Source organism: Panulirus ornatus, chromosome 20 (genome assembly GCF_036320965.1).
Source record: "Panulirus ornatus isolate Po-2019 chromosome 20, ASM3632096v1, whole genome shotgun sequence".
NCBI classification, from domain to species: domain Eukaryota; kingdom Metazoa; phylum Arthropoda; class Malacostraca; order Decapoda; family Palinuridae; genus Panulirus; species Panulirus ornatus.
Window position 1 is genome coordinate 74,102,350 of NC_092243.1, and position 25,429 is coordinate 74,127,778.

Consider the following 25,429-nt stretch of genomic DNA (forward strand, 5'->3'; position numbering starts at 1 on the left):
AAACCATCATTATTCTACTTAATTGCTGTTTCCTGCATGAGTGGGGTAATAAATGGAACAGACAAAGAATGGCCCAACCCCTCATATACACATATATATACATAAATGCCCATACATGTACATATACCTACACATACATTTCAATGAATACACATATATCCATACACAGACATATACATACATACACATGTACATATTCATACTTGCTGCCAACCCACCACATAGGAAATAGCATCCCCCCAGTGAGGTAGCATCAGGAAAAGACAAAAAGACCACATTTTTTCAGTCAATCTCTGGTTGTTGTTGTTTGCTGATGATACAGCACTGGTGGCTGATTTGAATGAGAAACTGCAGAAGTTGGTGACTGAGTTTGGAAAAGTGTGTCAAAGCAGAAAGTTGAGAGTGAATGTGGATTAAAGCAAGGGTATTAGCTTTAGCAGGGTTGAGGGGCAAGTTAACTGAGGTGTTAGTCTGAAAAAATTTGAGGAAGGGAAGGGTTTCAGATATCTGGAAATGAACACAGCAGCGAGTGGTATCGTGGCGACGGAAGTGAGTCATAGGGAAGGTGAGGGGGGGTAAAGGTTCTAGGAACGCTGTAGAATGTGTGTAAAGAGACAATATCATCTGGCAGGGCAAAAATGGTTATGTCTGAAGGAATAGTAGTTCCACCAATATCATATGGATGCAAGGCATGGGCAAGAGAACAAACTTTGTGGAGGAGGGTGGATGTGTTGGAAATTAAACGTTTAAGGAATATATGAGATGTGAGGTGGTCAGACTAAATATGCAATGAAAGGGTAAGAAAGTGCCACGGTAATAAAAAGCATGGTTCAGATAGGTGAACATGATGTTCTGAAATGGTTTGGACATATGGAGAATATGAGTGAAGAAAGGTGGACAAAGAGGACATACGAATCAAAAGTGGATGGAAGAAGGAGAATGATGGACCTTTACCAAGAACCACTCACTCTCCTCTCTTACCACTTGTACACTTGTTTTTAGCAGCTTTCCTCCAACATCATAAAACTTTATAACTTTCCACAAGGCATCTCTATCAACCCTATCATATGCTTGCTCTAGATCCATAAATGCCACATACAAATCCATCTGTTTGTCTAACCATTTCTCTCACACTCCTTAAAGCAAACACATGATCCATACATCCTCTACCACTCCTGAAACCACACTGTTCCTCCCAACTCATGCTCTGTACATGCATTTACCCTCTCAATCACTATTCTCCCATACAATTTATGAGGTATACTCAACAAAGTTATACTCTGTAGTTTGAACACTTACCTTCATCCACCTTATCTTTATACAGTGGCACTTTACATGTTCCTAGTGCTACCTCACTAACATACAGAGTGATAATCACAAATGAAAGAATGAAAAGAAAAACCACAAAAAATACATACAAAAAGATGAATATCAATGCCAACTTCATCATCATCTTCCTCCACTCGAGATCTCAGCAGAGGAATGTTCAGTGATGCAACACGTTCTGATATAATCTCACTCTGCTGTTCTTCTGTTTCACCTATAACAAACACAATAAAGAATCAAATACAACATATTTAACTTCAGTGATAAATGCAAAGTTTACACTCTAGTACAATACATTTTCTCTGTAGTCACAAATATGCAGTATCACTAAGAAAAACCAGTTCCATGTGAAATAAGTGCCATTGTACAAAGGCAAAGGGGATAAGAGTGAGTGCTCAAATTACAGAGATATAAGTTTGTTGAGTATTCCTGGAAAATTATATGGGAGGGTATTGATTGAGAGGGTGAAGGCATGTACAGAGCATCAGATTGGGGAAGAGCAGTGTGGTTTCAGAAGTGATAGAGGATGTGTGGATCAGATGTTTGCTTTGAAGAATGTATGTGAGAAATACTTAGAAAAGCAAATGGATTTGTATGTAGCATTTATGGATCTGGAGAAGGCATATGATAGAGTTGATAGAGACGCTCTGTGGAAGGTATTAAGAATATATGGTGTGGGAGGCAAGTTGTTAGAAGCAGTGAAAAGTTTTTATCGAGGATGTAAGGCATGTGTACGTGCAGGAAGGGAGGAAAGTGATTGGTTCTCAGTGAATGTAGGTTTGCGGCAGGGGTGTGTGATGTCTCCATGGTTGTTTAATTTGTTTATGGATGGGGTTGTTAGGGAGGTAAATGCAAGAGTTTTGGAAAGAGGGGCAAGTATGAAGTCTGTGGGGGATGAGAGAGCTTGGGAAGTGAGTCAGTTGTTGTTCGCTGATGATACAGCGCTGGTGGCTGATTCATGTGAGAAACTGCAGAAGCTGGTGACTGAGTTTGGTAAAGTGTGTGAAAGAAGAAAGTTAAGAGTAAATGTGAATAAGAGCAAGGTTATTAGGTACAGTAGGGTTGAGGGTCAAGGCAATTGGGAGGTGAGTTTGAATGGAGAAAAACTGGAGGAAGTGAAGTGTTTTAGATATCTGGGAGTGGATCTGGCAGCGGATGGAACCATGGAAGCGGAAGTGGATCATAGGGTGGGGGAGGGGGCGAAAATTCTGGGAGCCTTGAAGAATGTGTGGAAGTCGAGAACATTATCTCGGAAAGCAAAAATGGGTATGTTTGAAGGAATAGTGGTTCCAACAATGTTGTATGGTTGCGAGGCGTGGGTTATGGATAGAGTTGTGCGCAGGATGGATGTGCTGGAAATGAGATGTTTGAGGACAATGTGTGGTGTGAGGTGGTTTGATCGAGTAAGTAACGTAAGGGTAAGAGAGATGTGTGGAAATAAAAAGAGCGTGGTTGAGAGAGCAGAAAAGGGTGTTTTGAAATGGTTTGGGCACATGGAGAGAATGAGTGAGGAAAGATTGACCAAGAGGATATATGTGTCGGAGGGAACGAGGAGGAGTGGGAGACCAAATTGGAGGTGGAAAGATGGAGTGAAAAAGATTTTGAGTGATCGGGGCCTGAACATGCAGGAGGGTGAAAGGCAGGCAAGGAATAGAGTGAATTGGATCGATGTGGTATACCGGGGTTGACGTGCTGTCAGTGGATTGAATCAGGGCATATGAAGCGTCTGGGGTAAACCATGGAAAGCTGTGTGGGGCCTGGATGTGGAAAGGGAGCTGTGGTTTCGGGCATTATTGCATGACAGCTAGAGACTGAGTGTGAACGAATGAGGCCTTTGTTGTCTTTTCCTAGCGCTACCCCGCACACATGAGGGGGGAGGGGGATGGTATTCCATGTGTGGCGAGGTGGCGATGGGAATGAATAAAGGCAGACAGTGTGAATTGTGTGCATGGGTATATATGTATGTGTCTGTGTGTGTATATATATGTGTACATTGAGATGTATAGGTATGTATATTTGCGTGTGTGGACGTGTGTGTATATACATGTGTATGGGGGTGGGTTGGGCCATTTCTTTCGTCTGTTTCCTTGCGCTACCTTGCAAACGCGGGAGACAGCAACAAAGCAAAATAAATAAATAAATAAATAAATAAAATATATATATATGTATGTGTATGTATAAGGTGAATATGTATATACATGTGCGTGTATGGGCATTTATGTATGTACATGTGTATGTGGGTGGGTTGGGCCATTCCTCGTTTGCTTCCTTGCGTTACCTCACTGACGCAGAAGACAGCGGTCAAAGATATCATTATTTTTCTTTTTTTTTACATACACATACACAGACATATACATATATGAACACAAACATATTCATACTTGCTTGCCTTCATCCACTCCTGGTGCTACTCCACCTAACAGGAAACAGCATCGCTACCCCCCGCTTCTGCAAGGCAGCACCAGGAAAACAAACAAAAAAGGCCAAATTCATTAAACACTGTCTATAGCTGTCATGTATAATGCACCGAAACCACAGCTCCCTATCCACATCCAGGCCCTACAGACCTTTCCATGGTTTACCCCAGACATTTCACATGGAACCGGTTCAGTCCGTTTTCAGCGATTCGCCCCAGGTATACCACATCGTTCCAATTCACTCTATTCCTTGCATGCCTCTCACCCTCCTGTATGTTCAGGCCCTAATACCTCAAAATCTTTTTCACTCCATCCTTCCACCTCTAATTTGGTCTCCCACTTCTTCTTCCCTCAACCTCTGACACATACATCTTTGTTAATCTTTCCTCACTCATTCCCTCCATACGTCCAAACCATTTCAATACACCCTCTTCTGCTCCCTCAACCATACTATTTTCATTTCCACACATCTCTCTTACCCTTTCATTAATTACTCGATCAAACCACCTCAGACCACATACTGTCCTCAAGCATTTCATTTCCAACACATTCACCCTCCTCCATACAACCCAATCTCTAGCCTATGCCTCGCAACCATACAAAATTGTTGGAACTGCCATTCCTTCAAACATACCCATTTTTGCCTCTGAGATAACGTTCTCTCCTTCCATACATTCTTCATCGCTCCCTCCCCACCCTGTGACTTACTTCCACTTCCATGGATTCATCCACTGCTAAGTCCACTCCCAGATATCTAAAACACTTCACTTACTCCAATTTTTCTCCATTCAAACTTACATCCCAATTAATTTGTCCCTCAACCCTACTGAACCTAATAACCTTGCTCTTATTCACATTTACTCTCAACTTTCTCCTTTCACACACTTTTCCAAACTCAGTCACCAACCTCTGCAGTTTCTCACATGAATCAGTCACTAGAGATGTCTCATTGGCAAACAACTGACTCCCTTCCGAAGCCCTCTCATTCACAAATGACTGCATACTTGCCTCTCTCTCTCCAAAACTCATGCATTTACCTCTCTAACAACCCAATCCATAAACAAATTCAACAACCATGGGGACATCACACACCCCTGCCACAAACCAACATTCACTGGGAACCAATCAATCTCTTCTCTTCCTACTCGTACACATGCCTTACATGCTTGGTAAACACTTTTCAATGCTTCTAGCAACTTACCTCCAACACCATATACTCTTAAAACCTTCCACAAAGTAACTCTATCAACCATATCAAATGCCTTCTCCAGACCCATAAATGCTACATACAAATCCATCTGTTTTCCAAAGTATTTCTCACATATATTCATCATTGGGAGGTGAGTTTGAATGGAGAAAAACTGGAGGAAGTGAAGTGTTTTAGATATCTGGGAGTGGATCTGGCAGCGGATGGCACCATGGAAGCGGAAGTGGATCATAGGTTGGGGGAGGGGGCGAAAATTCTGGGAGCCTTGAAGAATGTGTGGAAGTCGAGAACATTATCTCGGAAAGCAAAAATGGGTATGTTTGAAGGAATAGTGGTTCCAACAATGTTGTATGGTTGCGAGGCATGGACTTATGGATAGAGTTGTGCGCAGGAGGATGGATGTGCTGGAAATGAGATGTTTGAGGACAATGTGTGGTGTGAGGTGGTTTGATCGAGTAAGTAACGTAAGGGTAAGAGAGATGTGTGGAAATAAAAAGAGCGTGGTTGAGAGAGCAGAAGAGGGTGTTTTGAAATGGTTTGGTCACATGGAGAGAATGAGTGAGGAAAGATTGACCAAGAGGATATATGTGTCGGAGGTGGAGGGAACAAGGAGAAGAGGAAGACCAAATTGGAGGTGGAAAGATGGAGTGAAAAAGATTTTGTGTGATCGGGGCCTGAACATGCAGGAGGGTGAAAGGAGGGCAAAGAATAGAGTGAATTGGATCGATGTGGTATACCGGGGTTGACGTGCTGTCAGTGGATTGAATCAAGGCATGTGCATGGGGGTGGGTTGGGCCATTTCTTTCGTCTGTTTCCTTGCGCTACCTCGCAAACGCGGGAGAAAAAAAAAAAAAAAAAAAAAAAAAATCATCAAAGCAAACACCTGATCCACACATCCTCTACCACTGCTGAAACCACATTGCTCTTCCCTAATCTGATGCTCTGTACATGCCTTCACCCTCTCAATCAGTGCCCTTCCACATAATTTCCCAGGAATACTCAACAAACTTATGCCTCTGTAGTTTGAACATTCACCTTTATCCCCTTTGCCTTTGTACAATGGCACAATGTGTGCATTCTCTCAGTCCTCAGGCACTTCATCCTGGTCCATACATACACTGAATATCCTTACCAGCAAATCAACAACACAGTCACCCCCCTTTTTTAATAAATTCCACTTGAATACCATCCAAATCCACTGCCATGCCAGATTTCAACTTCTGCAAAGCTTTCACTAACTCTTCTCTCTTCTTCACCAAATCATTCTCCCTGACCCCTCTCACTTCGTACACCACCCCAAACAAAACACCCTATATCTGCCACTCTATCATCAAAGACATTCCACAAACCTTCGAAATACTCACTCCATCACTACTTGTTATCACTTCCCCATCTGCTCCCTTCGCCAATGTTCCCATTTGTTCTCTTGTCTTACACACATTATTTTTTTTTTTTTTTTTTATACTTTGTCGCTGTCTCCCGCGTTTGCGAGGTAGCGCAAGGAAACAGACGAAAGAAATGGCCCAACCCCCCCCATACACATGTATATACATACGTCCACACACGCAAATATACATACCTACACAGCTTTCCATGGTTTACCCCAGACGTTTCACATGCCCTGATTCAATCCACTGACAGCACGTCAGCCCCGGTATACCACATCGCTCCAATTCACTCTATTCCTTGCCCTCCTTTCACCCTCCTGCATGTTCAGGCCCCGATCACACAAAATCTTTTTCACTCCATCTTTCCACCTCCAATTTGGTCTCCCTCTTCTCCTTGTTCCCTCCACCTCCGACACATATATCCTCTTGGTCAATCTTTCCTCACTCATCCTCTCCATGTGCCCAAACCACTTCAAAACACCCTCTTCTGCTCTCTCAACCACGCTCTTTTTATTTCCACACATCTCTCTTACCCTTACGTTACTCACTCGATCAAACCACCTCACACCACACATTGTCCTCAAACATCTCATTTCCAGCACATCCATCCTCCTGCGCACAACTCTATCCATAACCCACCCCTCGCAACCATACAATATTGTTGGAACCACTATTCCTTCAAACATACCCATTTTTGCTTTCCGAGATAATGTTCTCGACTTCCACACATTCTTCAAGGCTCCCAGAATTTTCGCCCCCTCCCCCACCCTATGATCCACTTCCGCTTCCATGGTTCCATCCACTGCCAGATCCACTCCCAGATATCTAAAACACTTCACTTCCTCCAGTTTTTCTCCATTCAAACTCACCTCCCAATTGACTTGACCCTCAACCCTACTGTACCTAATAACCTTGCTCTTATTCACATTTACTCTTAACTTTCTTCTTCCACACACTTTACCAAACTCAGTCACCAGCTTCTGCAGTTTCACACATGAATCAGCCACCAGCGCTGTATCATCAGCAAACAACAACTGACTCACTTCCCAAGCTCTCTCATCCCCAACAGACTTCATACTTGCCCCTCTTTCCAAAACTCTTGCATTTACCTCCCTAACAACCCCATCCATATACAAATTAAACAACCATGGAGACATCACACACCCCTGCCGCAAACCTACATTCACTGAGAACCAATCACTTTCCTCTCTTCCTACACGTACACATGCCTTACATCCTCGATAAAAACTTTTCACTGCTTCTAACAACTTTCCTCCCACACCATATATTCTTAATACCTTCCACAGAGCATCTCTATCAACTCTATCATATGCCTTCTCCAGATCCATAAATGCTACATACAAATCCATTTGCATACATACACAGACATATACATATATACACATGTACATATCAATACTTGCTGCCTTCATCCATTCCTGTTACCAACCCGCCACACAGAAATAGCATTCCCCTCTTCTAGCAAGGCAGCACCAGGAACAGACAAAAAAGGCCACATTCGTTCACACTCTGTCTTTAGCTGTCATGAGTAAAGCACCAAAACCACAGCTCCCTTTCCACATCCAGGCCCCACAAAACTTTCTATGGTTTACCTTAGATGCTTCACATGCCATGGTTCAATCCACTGACAGCATGTCAACCCTGGTATAGCACATCATTCCAATTCACTCCATTCCTTGCACACCTCTCATCCTCTTTTATGTTCAGGCCCCGATCGCTCAAAATCTTTTTCACTCCATCTTTCCATCTCCAATTTGGTCTCCAGCTTCTCCTTCTTCCCTCCACCTCTGACACATATATCCTCTTTGTTAATCTTTCCTTACTCATTGTCTCCATGTGTCCAAACCATTTCAACACTCTTCTGCTCTCTCAACCACACTCTTTTTATTACCACACATCTCTCTTACCCTTTCATCACTTACTGGATCAAACCACCTCACACCACATATTGTCCTCAAACATCTCATTTCCAACACATCCGCCCTCCTCCGCACAACCCTATCTATAGCCCACACCTAGCAACCATATAACATTGTTGGAACAACTATTCCTTCAAACATACCCATTTTTGCTCTCTGAAATAATGTTCACGCCTTCTACACATTCTTCAACACTCACAAAACCTTCGCCCCCTCCCCCACCTTGTGACTCATTTCTGCTTCCAAGGTTCCATCTGATGCTAAGTCCACTCCCAGATATCTAAAACACTTCACTTCTTTCAATTTTTCTCCATTGAAACTTACTTCCCAATTAACTTGTCCCTCAACCCTACTGAACCTAATAACCTTGCTCATATTCACATTTACTCTCAATTTTCTTCTTTCACACACTTTATCAAAAACTCAGTCACCAACTTCTGCAGTTTCTCACCCGAATCAGCTGCTAGTGCTGTATCATCAGTGAGCAACAACTGACCCATTTCCCAAGCCCTCTCATCCACAACAGACTGCATACTTGCCCCTCTCTCCAAAACTCTTGCATTTACCTCCCTAACCAACCCATCCATAAACAAATTAAACAACCACGGAGACATCATGCACCCCTGCCGCAAACTAACATTCACTGGGAACCAATCACTTTCCTCTCTTCCTATTTGTACACATGCCTTACATCCTTGGTAAAAACATTAACATCCAAAAGTCTCTCTTTTACATGCCTATCAATTAACACGTAATCCAATAACGCCCTCTAGCCATCTCTCCTAATCACATACGTATACTTATGTATAACTCTCTTTCTCAACCAGGTATTCCCAATCACCAGTCCTTTTTCAGCACACAAATCCACAAGCTCTTCAAAATATTTTTTTTTTTTTTTTGCTTTGTCGCTGTCTCCCGTGTTTGCGAGGTAGCGCAAGGAAACAGACGAAAGAAATGGCCCAACCCACCCCCATACACATGTATATACATACGTCCACACACACAAATATACATACCTACACAGCTTTCCATGGTTTACCCCAGACGCTTCACATGCCCTGATTCAATCCACTGACAGCACGTCAACCCCGGTACACCACATCGCTCCAATTCACTCTATTCCTTGCCCTCCTTTCACCCTCCTGCATGTTCAGGCCCCGATCACACAAAATCTTTTTCGCTCCATCTTTCCACCTCCAATTTGGTCTCCCTCTTCTCCTCGTTCCCTCCACCTCCGACACATATATCCTCTTGGTCAATCTTTCCTCACTCATTCTCTCCATGTGCCCAAACCATTTCAAAACACCCTCTTCTGCTCTCTCAACCACGCTCTTTTTATTTCCACACATCTCTCTTATCCTTACGTTACTTACTCGATCAAACCACCTCACACCACACATTGTCCTCAAACATCTCATTTCCAGCACATCCATCCTCCTGCGCACCACTCTATCCATAGCCCACGCCTTGCAACCATACAACATTGTTGGAACCACTATTCCTTCAAACATACCCATTTTTGCTTTCCGAGATAATGTTCTCGATTTCCACACATTCTTCAAGGCTCCCAGAATTTTCGCCCCCTCCCCCATCCTATGATCCACTTCCGCTTCCATGGTTCCATCCGCTGCCAGATCCACTCCCAGATATCTAAAACACTTTACTTCCTCCAGTTTTTCTCCATTCAAACTCACCTCCCAATTGACTTGACCCTCAACCCGACTGTACCTAATAACCTTGCTCTTATTCACATTTACTCTTAACTTTCTTCTTTCACACACTTTACCAAACTCAGTCACCAGCTTCTGCAGTTTCTCACATGAATCAGCCACCAGCGCTGTATCATCAGCGAACAACAACTGACTCACTTCCCAAGCTCTCTCATCCCCAACAGACTTCATACTTGCCCCTCTTTCCAAAACTCTTGCATTCACCTCCCTAACAACCCCATCCATAAACAAATTAAACAACCATGGAGACATCACACACCCCTGCCGCAAACCTACATTCACTGAGAACCAATCACTTTCCTCTCTTCCTACACGTACACATGCCTTACATCCTCGATAAAAACTTTTCACTGCTTCTAACAACTTGCCTCCCACACCATATATTCTTAATATCTTCCACAGAGCATCTCTATCAACTCTATCATATGCCTTCTCCAGATCCATAAATGCTACATACAAATCCATTTGCTTTTCTAAGTATTTCTCACATACATTCTTCAAAGCAAACACCTGATCCACACATCCTCTACCACTTCTGAAACCACACTGCTCTTCCCCAATCTGATGCTCTGTACATGCCTTCACCCTCTCAATCAATACCCTCCCATATAATTTACCAGGAATACTCAACAAACTTATACCTCTGTAATTTGAGCACTCACTCTTATCCCCTTTGCCTTTGTACAATGGCACTATGCACGCATATTTTTTTATTCTCCCTAAAATTCAATGATACTCTCTTACCCTAACTCTCATTTGCCCTCTTTTTTTTTACATCATGAAATAATGACTACAAATTCTTGAAAACATTAGACACAAAATTTGCAGTACCAATTGGACAAAACTTCCTGACATTCACACAGTAGAGGAAATGTGGAACAATTCTAAAAGCACACTATGCAAGATTGAAAATAAACATATTCCATGAATCATGAGAACTTGCAATATTTCAAAACAATCATGGATGAATAGAGGAATAGGACTAATTCTCAAAAGAAAAAATATATAAGAAATTCAAATCAATCGGAACCAATGAAAATCACCAAGAATTAATTAAAATCCAAAGAGTGTTAGAAGGTCAAAAGACAGAGTAAACATGAGGAAGAAAAAAGAATTTCCTTGAAAGTTATAATCAAAGTATAAAACAAAGGAAGACAGTAAAAGAAGGAATTGGACCATTACAAAACAAACATGACACACTAACTACTGATGACAGGGAAATGGTTACCATACAAAATAATTCCTTTACCTCCGTATTCACAATTGAAAAAACATCTCGAATACTGCAACCAATGAAAATGTTTCAAGGATCTGATAAAAAAAGAGTTGACGGTTAGAAAAATAAAGAGCTCTGAAGTACTTAAATACCTGGACTAATAAAATCCTAACTAATCTAACAGGCCAGATAACTTAGCTCCATGATTTTTAAGAGGTCATGAGACTGCTGATATACCCCATAACAAAAATATCAAACAAATCTCTATCAGATGATCAGGTGCCAACTTACTGCAAACTAGCAAATGTTACCCCTACATATAAAAAAGAGGAGACAAAAAGTGTGTCTTGAACTATTGCCTAATTAGCCTTACATCAGTATTAAGTGAAAAGATGAAAAAATAATACAAAATAAAATTGTCACGTTTCTAGCAGAACACAAAATCATATAAAAAAGAAACACGATTTCTGCAATAGAAGATCCAGCCTGATGAACTTGCTGGAATTCTTTAATGTCATTTATCGGAACAGGGCTGAAAAAGTTCTGTCTGATGTAATATAATGAGATTCCAAAAAGCTTTCTACCAAGTAACTCACAAGAGACTTTTACATAAACTCAAAGCACACAGAATTGGTGAAAAACTCTGTACATGGATTAGAGAATGGCTTACCAGAAGAAAGCAGAGTGTAGTATTAAACGGCAAAGCCTCAGATTGACTAGACGTAAAGAATGGTGTGCTGCAGGGGCTGGTTCTAAGCACAAGTCTTTTCATAATATATACATTAATGACCTAGAACTCAGTCTCATATCTAAGATCTCCATATCTGCTGATGGTGCTAAACTAGGAGGTGGAGCTGTAAACAGGCGGGACTTCAAAATGATTCAGAGATCTTACCTTACTAGCAAAGTGGTCAAAAGATGGCAAATGAAGTTTAATGTACACAAGTGTAAAGTTATGCACTTTGGAGACAAGAATATACATTGCAAACACAAACTATTTGGAAACTCTATATATCAAATGAAGAATAGGGCACTGGAGTTTTCATTAGCAACAATCTGAAGTACAAAAAACTGTGTCAAGCAGCAAGTAAAAAAGACAACCAAATGTTAGGTTTCATAGCCAGGAACATTGATTACAAGACACTAGAAACAATTTTCACACTTTATAATACTCTAGTAAGACCACACCTTGAATATCCAGTCCAGTTTTGGTCCCCAAACCATAAAAAGATGGATAAATTGGAGCAAGGACAAAGATACATGACAAAATTGATTCCATCCCTTACAAATCAGGCATACGAAGAGAGACTAAAAAACTGGATCTCTTCTCTCTCAAAAATTGTAGAGTTCACAGCAACTTAATCCAACTGTTCAAAATTCTGAACAAGTTCGATAAAGAAAATTACAAACATCTTTTCGAAATACAAAGAAAATAGTTACCGGGACAAATGGAATAAAACTCAAAGCTAAAAGATGTAGTACAGACATGGGAAAATGCTTCTTTTCCTATAAATAAATTTAGGCATATTATGAGAAAAATGCCATAAATAAACTATAAACAACAGAAGTAATGGGGACACTAGAAGGATAATGTGCAACAGTAGCAGAGAGTCAGGGACAGTTTTAAAAACTGCTGAGCAGAATTACACTTTCTTGTCAAGTTAAACTCCTTTCTTTCGGACAACCCAGTCATGGGCCAATCAAACGTCCTGTCATCTGTCATTCTTGTGTAAACGTATATAAACTCAAGGTCTTACAACTTTCCCACCCCCTTGATGGCTCTACAATGGGGTTGTTAGGGAGGTAAATGCAAGAGTCTTGGAAAGAGGGGCAAGTATGAAGTCTGTTGGGGATGAGAGAGCTTGGGAAGTGAGTCAGTTGTTGTTCGCTGATGATACAACGCTGGTGGCGGATTCATGTGAGAAACTGCAGAAGCTGGTGACGGAGTTTGGTAAAGTGTGTGGAAGAAGAAAGTTAAGAGTAAATGTGAATAAGAGCAAGGTTATTAGGTACAGTAGGGTTGAGGGTCAAGTCAATTGGGAGGTGAGTTTGAATGGAGAAAAACTGGAGGAAGTGAAGTGTTTTGGATATCTGGGAGTGGATCTGTCAACGGATGGAACCATGGAAGCGGAAGTGGATCATAGGGTGGGGGAGGGGGCGAAAATTTTGGGAGCCTTGAAAAATGTGTGGAAGTCGAGAACATTATCCCGGAAAGCAAAAATGGGTATGTTTGAAGGAATAGTAGTTCCAACAATGTTGTATGGTTGCGAGGCGTGGGCTATGGATAGAGTTGTGTGCAGGAGGATGGATGTGCTGGAAATGAGATGTTTGAGGACAATGTGTGGTGTGAGGTGGTTTGATCGAGTAAGTAACGTAAGGGTAAGAGAGATGTGTGGAAATAAAAAGAGCGTGGTTGAGAGAGCAGAAGAGGGTGTTTTGAAATGGTTTGGGCACATGGAGAGAATGAGTGAGGAAAGATTGACCAAGAGGATATATGTGTCGGAGGTGGAGGGAACGAGGAGAAGAGGGAGACCAAATTGGAGGTGGAAAGATGGAGTGAAAAGGATTTTGTGTGATCGGGGCCTGAACATGCAGGAGGGTGAAAGGAGGGCAAGGAATAGAGTGAATTGGAGCGATGTGGTATACAGGGGTTGACATGCTGTCAGTGGATTGAATCAAGGCATGTGAAGCATCCGGGGTAAACCAAGGAAAGCTGTGTAGGTATGTATATTTGCGTGTGTGGACGTGTGTATGTACATGTGTATGGGGGGGGTTGGGCCATTTCTTTCGTCTGTTTCCTTGCGCTACCTCGCAAACGCGGGAGACAGCGACAAAGTATAAAAAAAAAAAAAAAAAAAAAAACAACAAACCTAATCAGCACCTTATGTAGCAGAATTGGGTTTAAAGCAACTCAATTCATGAATTATCCACAGCTGACCTTAAACTTGACCCAATTATCTTTCAAGGCAACAACAGTTCTTTTCCCTCTTTAGATATTACTTCAGTTTCTGCTTCCTAGAACTAACTATCTGTGTATCCCTGCCATCAGCAAGACTATTTCTTACCTTACACCACAGTTTTTTCAACTTTATATTTTCATGTATTTTTTTGGGAGGGTATTGATTGAGAGGGTGAAGGCATGTACAGAGCATCAGATTGGGGAAGAGCAGTGTGGTTTCAGAAGTGGTAGAGGATGTGTGGATCAGGTGTTTGCTTTGAAGAATGTATGTGAGAAATGCTTAGAAAAGCAAATGGATTTGTATGTAGCATTTATGGATATGGAGAAGGCATATGATAGAGTTGATAGAGATGCTCTGTGGAAGGTATTAAGAATATATGGTGTGGGGGGCAAGTTGTTAGAAGCAGTGAAAAGTTTTTATCGAGGATGTAAGGCATGTGTACGTGTAGGAAGAGAGGAAAGTGATTGGTTCTCAGTGAATGTAGGTTTGCGGCAGGGGTGTGTGATGTCTCCATGGTTGTTTAATTTGTTTATGGATGGGGTTGTTAGGGAGGTGAATGCAAGAGTTTTGGAAAGAGGGGCAAGTATGAAGTCTGTTGGGGATGAGAGAGCTTGGGAAGTGAGTCAGTTGTTGTTCGCTGATGATACAGCGCTGGTGGCTGATTCATGTGAGAAACTACAGAAGCTGGTGACTGAGTTTGGTAAAGTGTGTGAAAGAAGAAAGTTAAGAGTAAATGTGAATAAGAGCAAGGTTATTAGGTACAGTAGAGTTGAGGGTCAAGTCAATTGGGAGGTGAGTTTGAATGGAGAAAAACTGGAGGAAGTAAAGTGTTTTAGATATCTGGGAGTGGATCTGGCAGCGGATGGAACCATGGAAGCGGAAGTGGATCATAGGGTGGGGGAGGGGGCGAAAATTCTGGGAGCCTTGAAGAATGTGTGGAAGTCGAGAACATTATCTCGGAAAGCAAAAATGGGTATGTTTGAAGGAATAGTGGTTCAACAATGTTGTATGGTTGCGAGGCGTGGGCTATGGATAGAGTTGTGCGCAGGAGGATGGATGTGCTGGAAATGAGATGTTTGAGGACAATGTGTGGTGTGAGGTGGTTTGATCGAGTAAGTAACGTAAGGGTAAGAGAGATGTGTGGAAATAAAAAGAGCGTGGTTGAGAGAGCAGAAGAGGGTGTTTTGAAATGGTTTGGGCACATGGAGAGAATGAGTGAGGAAAGATTGACCAAGAGGATATATGTGTCGGAGGTGGAGGGAACGAGTAGAAGTGGGAGACCAAATTGGAGGTGGAAAGATGCAGTGAAAAGGATTTTGTGTGATCGGGGCCTGAACATGCAGGAGGGTGAAAGGAGGGCAAGGAATAGAGTGAATTGGAGCGATGTGGTATACAGGGGTTGACATGCTGTCAGTGGATTGAATCAAGGCATGTGAAGCATCCGGGGTAAACCAAGGAAAGCTGTGTAGGTATGTATATTTTGCGTGTGTGGACGTGTGTATGTACATGTGTATGGGGGGGGTTGGGCCATTTCTTTCGTCTGTTTCCTTGCGCTACCTCGCAAACGCGGGAGACAGCGACAAAGTATAAAAAAAAAAAAAAAAAAAAAAACAACAAACCTAATCAGCACCTTATGTAGCAGAATTGGGTTTAAAGCAACTCAATTCATGAATTATCCACAGCTGACCTTAAACTTGACCCAATTATCTTTCAAGGCAACAACAGTTCTTTTCCCTCTTTAGATATTACTTCAGTTTCTGCTTCCTAGAACTAACTATCTGTGTATCCCTGCCATCAGCAAGACTATTTCTTACCTTACACCACAGTTTTTTCAACTTTATATTTTCATGTATTTTTTTGGGAGGGTATTGATTGAGAGGGTGAAGGCATGTACAGAGCATCAGATTGGGGAAGAGCAGTGTGGTTTCAGAAGTGGTAGAGGATGTGTGGATCAGGTGTTTGCTTTGAAGAATGTATGTGAGAAATGCTTAGAAAAGCAAATGGATTTGTATGTAGCATTTATGGATATGGAGAAGGCATATGATAGAGTTGATAGAGATGCTCTGTGGAAGGTATTAAGAATATATGGTGTGGGGGGCAAGTTGTTAGAAGCAGTGAAAAGTTTTTATCGAGGATGTAAGGCATGTGTACGTGTAGGAAGAGAGGAAAGTGATTGGTTCTCAGTGAATGTAGGTTTGCGGCAGGGGTGTGTGATGTCTCCATGGTTGTTTAATTTGTTTATGGATGGGGTTGTTAGGGAGGTGAATGCAAGAGTTTTGGAAAGAGGGGCAAGTATGAAGTCTGTTGGGGATGAGAGAGCTTGGGAAGTGAGTCAGTTGTTGTTCGCTGATGATACAGCGCTGGTGGCTGATTCATGTGAGAAACTACAGAAGCTGGTGACTGAGTTTGGTAAAGTGTGTGAAAGAAGAAAGTTAAGAGTAAATGTGAATAAGAGCAAGGTTATTAGGTACAGTAGAGTTGAGGGTCAAGTCAATTGGGAGGTGAGTTTGAATGGAGAAAAACTGGAGGAAGTAAAGTGTTTTAGATATCTGGGAGTGGATCTGGCAGCGGATGGAACCATGGAAGCGGAAGTGGATCATAGGGTGGGGGAGGGGGCGAAAATTCTGGGAGCCTTGAAGAATGTGTGGAAGTCGAGAACATTATCTCGGAAAGCAAAAATGGGTATGTTTGAAGGAATAGTGGTTCAACAATGTTGTATGGTTGCGAGGCGTGGGCTATGGATAGAGTTGTGCGCAGGAGGATGGATGTGCTGGAAATGAGATGTTTGAGGACAATGTGTGGTGTGAGGTGGTTTGATCGAGTAAGTAACGTAAGGGTAAGAGAGATGTGTGGAAATAAAAAGAGCGTGGTTGAGAGAGCAGAAGAGGGTGTTTTGAAATGGTTTGGGCACATGGAGAGAATGAGTGAGGAAAGGTTGACCAAGAGGATATATGTGTCGGAGGTGGAGGGAACGAGTAGAAGTTGGAGACCAAATTGGAGGTGGAAAGATGGAGTGAAAAAGATTTTGTGTGATCGGGGCCTGAACATGCAGGAGGGTGAAAGGAGGGCAAGGAATAGAGTGAATTGGAGCGATGTGGTATACCGGGGTTGACAGGCTGTCAGTGGATTGAATCAGGGCATGTGAAGCGTCTGGGGTAAACCATGGAAAGCTGTGTAGGTATGTATATTTTGCGTGTGTGGACGTATGTATATACATGTGTATGGGGGTGGGTTGGGCCATTTCTTCGTCTGTTTCCTTGCGCTACCTCGCAAACGCGGAAGACAGCGACAAAAAAAAAGAAGAAAAAAAAAAAAAAAATTGACATCTACTGCTAGTCCCCTAGGAATATCTTTTTAACCTTTTCAGAAACTTTTGGTTGTCCTATCTCTTCAGACCTTTTTAATATTTAGTGCTTCACTTTAAAGAAGGGAGTACACAAAATATTAGAGCATATAAAACAGGTGAATTTAAAAATAACCAAATAAGTGTAAATGAGTGAACTGAGAGACAAAAGTTATGTGAAAAAGCATAGAATACCTTGAATGGACTGAGATGTGGCCTGTACAAGAAACAAGTATGATGGTAAAGAAGTGTCTGAAGAGATGGCAAAGATCAAACAATCACCTTAATATATAGAGAGAAACAGGATGTCAGATAATGATGGATAATGAAGAGCTCACCTTGCACTAAGTTACATAACTTGGGAGGGTAGTGGATATTCAGCTCATGGTATAGTCGGCAGTTAACAAAGCCGAGCATAGTTATGTAGAACTCCACAAAGACTTTCATGAGGCGTAAATCAGCATCAGTTGCATTCTGTGTTAAAAAGAAAATTATGATTTTAGGACACATAATGCAATAAAACCAACTAGAACATAAATATTTCCTACTGATGATACTGCAGTTATACGATAAATCAGTAATGAAATACTTATGATACCCATGTCAATATCGTTACTTCCAATACAGTCTCAAAAAGAGGAAAAATACCTTTACGTGAAAATCAACCCACTTAAAAAATCAAAAACTAAAATTAGGTTTAACTGTTTCTCTGTTAAACTCAAATATATATGACTAAAGGCAGTGGCAGTTATTTGACCTTGATATGTAAGTCCTAAGTCACAGGGAATTAATTATGGTATACAATACTCTTGCTTCATAGAATGATATTGTTTCAAATTCCGTAAAAAATCTCCATAAATTAGAAAATTATTCTCCAGAAATTTTTTTGCAATTACTTGACCTTGACCATCATGTCAAAGGTCATAATGACCTATTTATAGAACAAAACACAATGCCTTAATTTAACCCCTAAATGTTTCAATTTCCAAATACACATACGCACATGTACATACCTGTACATTTCAACATATACATATACATACATACACAGACATATACATATCAACACATGCACATATTCATACTTACTGCCTTCATCCAATCCCAGCACCACCCCGCCCCACAGGAAACAGCATTGACACCCCCTGCGTCAGCTAGGTAGCACCAGAAAAAAAGACAGAAAAGGCCACATTCATTCACCCTCAGACTCTACCTGTCACGGGTAATGCACCAAAAACCCAACTCCCTATCCATATCCAGGTCCCACAGACCTTTCCATGGCTTACCCCACACGTTTCACATGCCTTGGTTCACTCCAGTGACAGCAAATCGACCCCAGTATTCCACATTGTTCCAATTCACTCTATTCCTTGCATGCCTTCTGCATGTTCAAGCCCTGATCGCTCAAAATCTTTTTCACTTCATTCTTCCACCTCCAATTTGGTCTCCCGCTTCTCCTTGTTCCCTCCACCTCTGACACATATATCCTCTTTGTCAACCTTTCCTCACTCATTCTCTCCATATGCCCAAACCATTTCAACACACCCTCTTCTGCTCTCTCAACCACACTCTTTTTATTAACACACATATCTCTTACCCCTTCATTACTTACTCTATCAAACCATGAATAACATCATGGCCCAAACAAGGAATATGTGAACATGTCCCACAATGTGAAGTAAATTAGTACAGTAATGTGTCCATGAGTATGGATGGTGTCTTTCAAGTGTAGTGTCCTATAGTAAAGAGTCTTAAAGATGTCATATAGTATGGTATTCTGGAGCATGATGTCCTGTGTCCCACACCAAGATGCAAACGAGTGCAGTAACGTGTCCATGAGTATGGTGTCATTAAGTGTTACGTCGTATAGTAATACGTTTCAAAGAGAGATGTTGCATGGTGTTCTAAAAGCATGACATGCTCGAGTATGGTATCCTAGCTGTTTAAAAATGGTGTCCTAAACCATGTTGGCCTAGGTGGTGGTAGTGGTTGTGGCAGAGGGGATGGCAAAGGGGTAGCAGGGGTAATGCCACTGATGGCAGCATCAGTGGTGGCAGAAATTGTAGTAGACATGGTGACACGTGTGGTGGAAGAAGTGATGGCAGAAGCTGTCGCACAGATTGTAGTTGCACAGGTTACAACATTGGCATAAGCTAGGGAAAGGCAAGGATGGGAGGAGGAAGTAGCAAAGGTGGTAGCAGTGGATGGCAGAGGCAGTAGTAGTGAAAGGTGGCTGCACAAGAGGATTCAGAGGTGATGGTAGTGGGTGGTGGAGGCTATGGTATTGGTGGCAGCATAGGTGCTTGCACTGGGGGTGGTAGAGATACTACAAGGGTAGGGTAGGTATAAGCAGAGATGGTGACAAAAGTGGTGGTAATGTTATTTGCAGAAGTGGTGGTTGAGATAGCAAGAAGCTGGCAGGGGTGATGGTTGTGGTGACAGCAGAGGGGATGTCAGAGATGGTGCCATAGATGGCTATAAAGATGGTGGCAAGGGTGGTGGTAATGGTGGAGGCAAAGATAGAAGTGGTAGAAGTGGTTGTTCCAAATGGGGTAGCAGAGGTGGCAACAGAGGTTTAGAAGAGGTGGTAGCACAACTGATGACTGAAGTGGCAATACTGGTGGTTGCAGAAGGGATGAAAAAGGTGGTGTCAAAGATAATGGCAAGAGTGTGGTAGAGGTGGAGGGAAACAGGGTGGCAGAGATAATCAGAGTGGTGGTGGTACAGGCAGCTGTCAGGGTTCTATGGATCACTGAAATGGTGTCACAAGTAGTTGTAGACATGGTGGTGGTTGCAAATGGGGTAGGAGAGATGATGGTAGCGCTGGTTGCAGAGGGAACAGCAGAGGTAGTGGCACAGATGATAGTAAAGGTGGATGAAAAAGGTGGTGGCAGAGATAATGGCAAGAGTGTGGTAGAGGTGGAGGGAAACAGGGTGGCAGAGGTAATCAGAGTGGTGGTGGTACAGGCAGCTGTCAGGGTTCTATGGATCACTAAAATGGTGTCACAAGTAGTTGTAGACATGGTGGTGGTTGCAAATGGGGTAGGAGAGATGATGGTAGCGCTGGTTGCAGAGGGAATAGCAGAGGTAGTGGCACAGATGATAGTTAAGGTGGTTATAGTAAGGGGGTGATAGGGGTGGAGGAAGGGTAGATTTTACAAGGCAAGCAGTATTTAATGATGAGCTGGCAGAAGGAATGGCAGAGGGGTTGGCAAAGGTAGGTGTGCAGGTGGCAGTAGTGACGGTGGGAGGAGTGGCTAAAGTAAATGGTAAAGACAGTGGTAGTGACTTCTTAATCAATATCTATATGACATTATCAAACAGAATGTAATTTCTGAATACTTTACTACATTTCAACACTGAAATTCTTACATGTGGTGCAAAAGGATGTGGTGCTATCCAGGTGACAGTCTGGCCCATTATTTCTGCTTGATAGTAATAACCTTTAAAGGAAATGAATACCTTCCTCAATGCTCTGGCCTCAATGACATAATGCATAAACTCCACTGTCAAGCGCCGACACATGTGAAGCATTTCTGAAATAAAGTATTATATACACAGTTTTAAAATGCATTTCATTATTATGCTATCATTACATTACATATCAAACACTTATAATCTTAGATTAGCTGACTTTTAAAATTACTATGCAACCACTAATTCATAAAATATGTACAATACTATGGAGTACATCAATTCCCTAAATTATTCTTAATGGCTCCTAAAATATTCTTAATTGCTGAGAGTGCCACGCTGACTTTGCTCTTTCATCATTTCTATCACTGCTTGTTTAATGTAGATTGTATCACTTTCCAAAATACATTTCTAAAATCAAAGTTCCATCTCTGTGACAAAACCTCATCTATTACAACAAAACTAAATTTACAGATACTATGAATATCATTATCTCTTAATATCTCCAAACAAAACTGACTCAAAACTGATGGTAAATCTTTGACTGAGAATGCTAAAAACCTCAATCACAATATAAGGAGGAAAAAATGCTTTTAAATTCTTCATTAAAATCAAAATACTGGAATGACTTGTTTACACTTAACATCTACTTGTTTTTCAATTTCTTTATGGGTTGAACATCATATGAATGGAAGCCTACTTCAAACCACCAAAATCAGTCTGGACTTAAGTCTAAACCAATAATACAATAATTTTCATAGGGCTTGGCAGGTGTTTGCCTTTACAGTATATGAAATAAACTGCCAACTAGTATATATTTCAGCCGCACTGTGTATAATGTTGAATAGTAGCATCTTCTTTTTTTTCTTTTAAACTATTCGCCATTTCCCGCGTTAGCGAGGTAGCGTTAAGAACAGAGGACTGGGCCTTAGAGGGAATATCCTCACCTGGCCCCCTCTGTTCCTTTTTTTGGGAAAAAAAAAAAAAAAAAAAAAAAAAAACGAGAGGGGAGGATTTCCAGCCCCCCGCTCCCTCCCCTTTTAGTCGCCTTCTACGACACGCAGGGAATACATGGGAAGTATTCTTAATCCCCTATCCCCAGGGATAGTAGCATCTACAAACTAGTTATGGAGACTACTGCTGTGGCCATTCCCTTGATGGAGTTCCAGTTGGGAACAGGCATCAGAGATACAGATAGACTAGCATCTACAATTTTCATAAACATTATGGGTACTTATCTGTTCATGGACAGGATGCAAAGGGATTTGAATGCATGGGGTCTTGGAGGGAGGGGCAAGTCAACCGTACAATAGGGGTACAGGGCTGGCAGGTGAGTTAGTTGCTGTTTGCAAATGACACTAATATCACAGAAAACTCGAGAGAGAAACTCCACAAGCTGACATCACAATTTGGAAAAGTATGTGAAAAGGAGGATTTGAGTTAACATAAACAAAATCATGAAGTGTAGCAGGTTGGTGACACAGGAAATGCCGAGTGTGAGTTTGAAGAGGCAGAAACTGGAATGGTTTATAAACTTGGGAGTGGCATCAGAAACATAGGGAACCATAGGAGGAAAAGTAAGTCACAGGGTGGTAAGAGGGCATGTAAAGGGAAAAGTCATTGTCAGTTAATGCAAAGGTGGGTATGTTAGATGGTGCTGTAGTCTTGAGAGTGCTATATGGATGTAAACCTTGGGCCCTAAATGCAAAACAATGGACAAGTTGCGTTGAAAATAAAATATCTGAAGAGAATATGTGGTGTGAGGAGGGGAAATTGTGTACAGAAAGACTATGTCAGAGTAAGGTATGGTAGGAAGCACAGACTGACTGACAAGAGATGATATGACTTGGACTTATGAAGACAATGAGTAATAAAAGACTACAGAGGATCTATATGGCAAAAGTGGAGGGAGTAAGACTGAGGGGAAGAAAAAGTAGATTGAAGGATGGAGTGAAAGAGGCTTTGAAGTACTGGAGAAATGGTCTGTTTGGGCTTCAGTGTGACAGCTGTGGATGTGGATGCAAGCAAATGAAGCCACTATTTCATCTGTTTCTTGTGCTTCGGCACGATGTGGGAAATGGCAAAAAGCACAATGAAACCTTTTTCAATGGAACCTTCTACTATGGATTTTTATTTAACGGACATGAAAAATACATGCATTCAATTACGTAATACATCCTACATATCAATCAACAAAAATGCAAAAATCCATTAAGTGTAGAAGAAAAAGAACCAACAAATATATCCGCTGCCATCTTTGTTTACATTTTCTAAGCCAGTTGTGTTCTGCCCAATATAATTCAAGTCAATTTAGTGTCATATGCTCTCTCTTTGGGTATCTCTTGTGTGTATGTAGGGAACATTTTAAACTCATCACATATGGAAAGTAGCTTGCAAATGAGAGTATAGGAAAAGCATCTAAGGTGCTCTGGAAGGTGATTAATACAGACTTAAAGAAGCAAATGATATGCAGAGTTGAGGGAGGTTGGCATGGAGCATGTGTGAATTAGTCATTAAGATCAGCTTCCTCTACCATTACAACAATACTTAATAACAGTGACAGGACAAAAAGAGCCTTCCAGTCCACCTATCCTAGTTGTGATGCAATGAATTTTTCCCACACAAGGAATAAGCCACTGGAGATAATATAGAGCAGGACAAGATGATGTAGGTACGCCCTTAGAAAGCAGAAGCAGTAATCAACGACGCTGAACACTCCAACAAACTTGTGGTGAGTATTAGTTAAATTTAGTTTCATAAGGTATCTATACTGAAAATGTCTTCATTTTTGTCTACAACACACCAAGATAATGTCTACAGAGCCATTATTGCTACTGAAGGAAGGCATTTTATAGCACTTACTAATATAAAAATTGACTGTCAGGAACACATCTCCAAGGGCATCATATTATAAAGAACCCTTTTAACAAATTTTTTCCTTTAAAGGACATTCCTCAAGAACAGATCTCTATGTATCAAATGAAAATGTGTATTAACAAGTAGCAGTATAGAAAGATTTAAAATCCTACATCATCCCTTTCTGATCCTACAATTTTGAAACTAAGAGCTAAGTGCTTTATCAGCAAATTTCTTCCCCTTAAAACATGAAAAGGGCTAAAGTTAAACAACCTTGATGAATCGAAAATAAAGTAGTAATCCATGTGTAATGAACTGCAGATAAAAACAAAAACAAAAAAATACAAACAGCACATATGGTAATACATTCTTGAATGTATCACTACTGGGAAAGTTCTCCATCTACATGTATTCACTTTGATCTTCCAGACTATGGAGTAGGGTGGCAAATGCTGCCTCTCTTCCAAGCATCTCAATCTTTATGTAAATTTAAACAAGCCAAGCTTTCCTTCTGTCTCAAAAACACACTTCCCTACCTTATCCTTTATTCACCTCACTTTCAGCCTTCTTCCTCTTAGTTCAGTTCACTCATACCATGAATTATCCTTTACAAAAGCCTCCTCATGCGTCTTTCTCCTAAGCATTAAAGTTTGACTATTCAAAACTTTATCCCACATCTCATTCTGACATCCTCATTGTTTGTTATGACTATTCTTCTTTCTCTACGTACTATATTTTTTATCTATCTATTTTGCTTTGTCGCTGTCTCCCGCGTTAGCGAGGTAGCGCAAGGAAACAGATGAAAGAATGGCCCAACCCACCCACATACACATGTATATACATACACATCTACACACGCAAATATACACACCTATACATATATATATACATATATATATATATATATACACACACATATATATATATATACACACACAGACATATACATATATACACATGTACATAATTCATAGTCTGCCTTTTTTTTTCCCATCGCCACCTCGCCACACATGGAATAACAACCCCCTCCCCCTTCATGTGTGTGAGGTAGCACTAGGAAAAGACAACAAAGGCCCCATTCGTTCACACTCAGTCTCTAGCTGTCATGTAATAATGCACCGAAACCACAGCTCCCTTTCCACATCCAGGCCCCACAGAACTTTCCATGGTTTACCCCAGACACTTCACATGCCCTGGTTCAATCCACTGACAGCAAGTCGACCCCGGTCCAATTCACTCTATTCCTTGCACGCCTTTCACCCTCCTGCATGTTCAGGCCCAGATCTCTACATACTAAATTCTGAAAACTACCTTCAATGTTTGAACTTTTGGGCATTCTGTTATTGAAAGCCAGTCTGGCATTCTGTCATCTTGTTACTGCTAACCAGTTTCACTTCTGAATGTCATGGTAAGCGAATCTTACTTCATTAATATGCTCCTCCACAGATGCAAATTCATATACTCACCATTCATAACTCCCTTCAGGTTGCAACCAACCTACCCACCTTTCATTACCCACCAAAAATATCTCACTCTCCTCTCTTCCTACTTATACACATGCCTTAAACCCATGATAAAAACTTCTAACTGCTTCTAGCAGCTTTCCTCCCACACCATATATTCTTATGACCT

The 25,429-nt window shown here is 41.3% G+C and overlaps 1 protein-coding gene across 1 annotated transcript in view; it reads right to left on the minus strand.

The window, feature by feature from the left end:
- Positions 1-25,429, minus strand: part of LOC139756141 (pescadillo homolog) — a 77,339-nt gene that overhangs the window by 34,084 nt on the left and 17,826 nt on the right. The window contains exons 4-6 of the mRNA XM_071675276.1: positions 20,900-21,063; positions 17,866-18,001; positions 1,419-1,540 (exon numbers count right to left, since the gene is read on the minus strand). Of these exons, the coding sequence (XP_071531377.1) occupies positions 1,419-1,540; positions 17,866-18,001; positions 20,900-21,063 (422 nt within the window). The remainder of the gene's footprint in view (positions 1-1,418; positions 1,541-17,865; positions 18,002-20,899; positions 21,064-25,429) is intronic.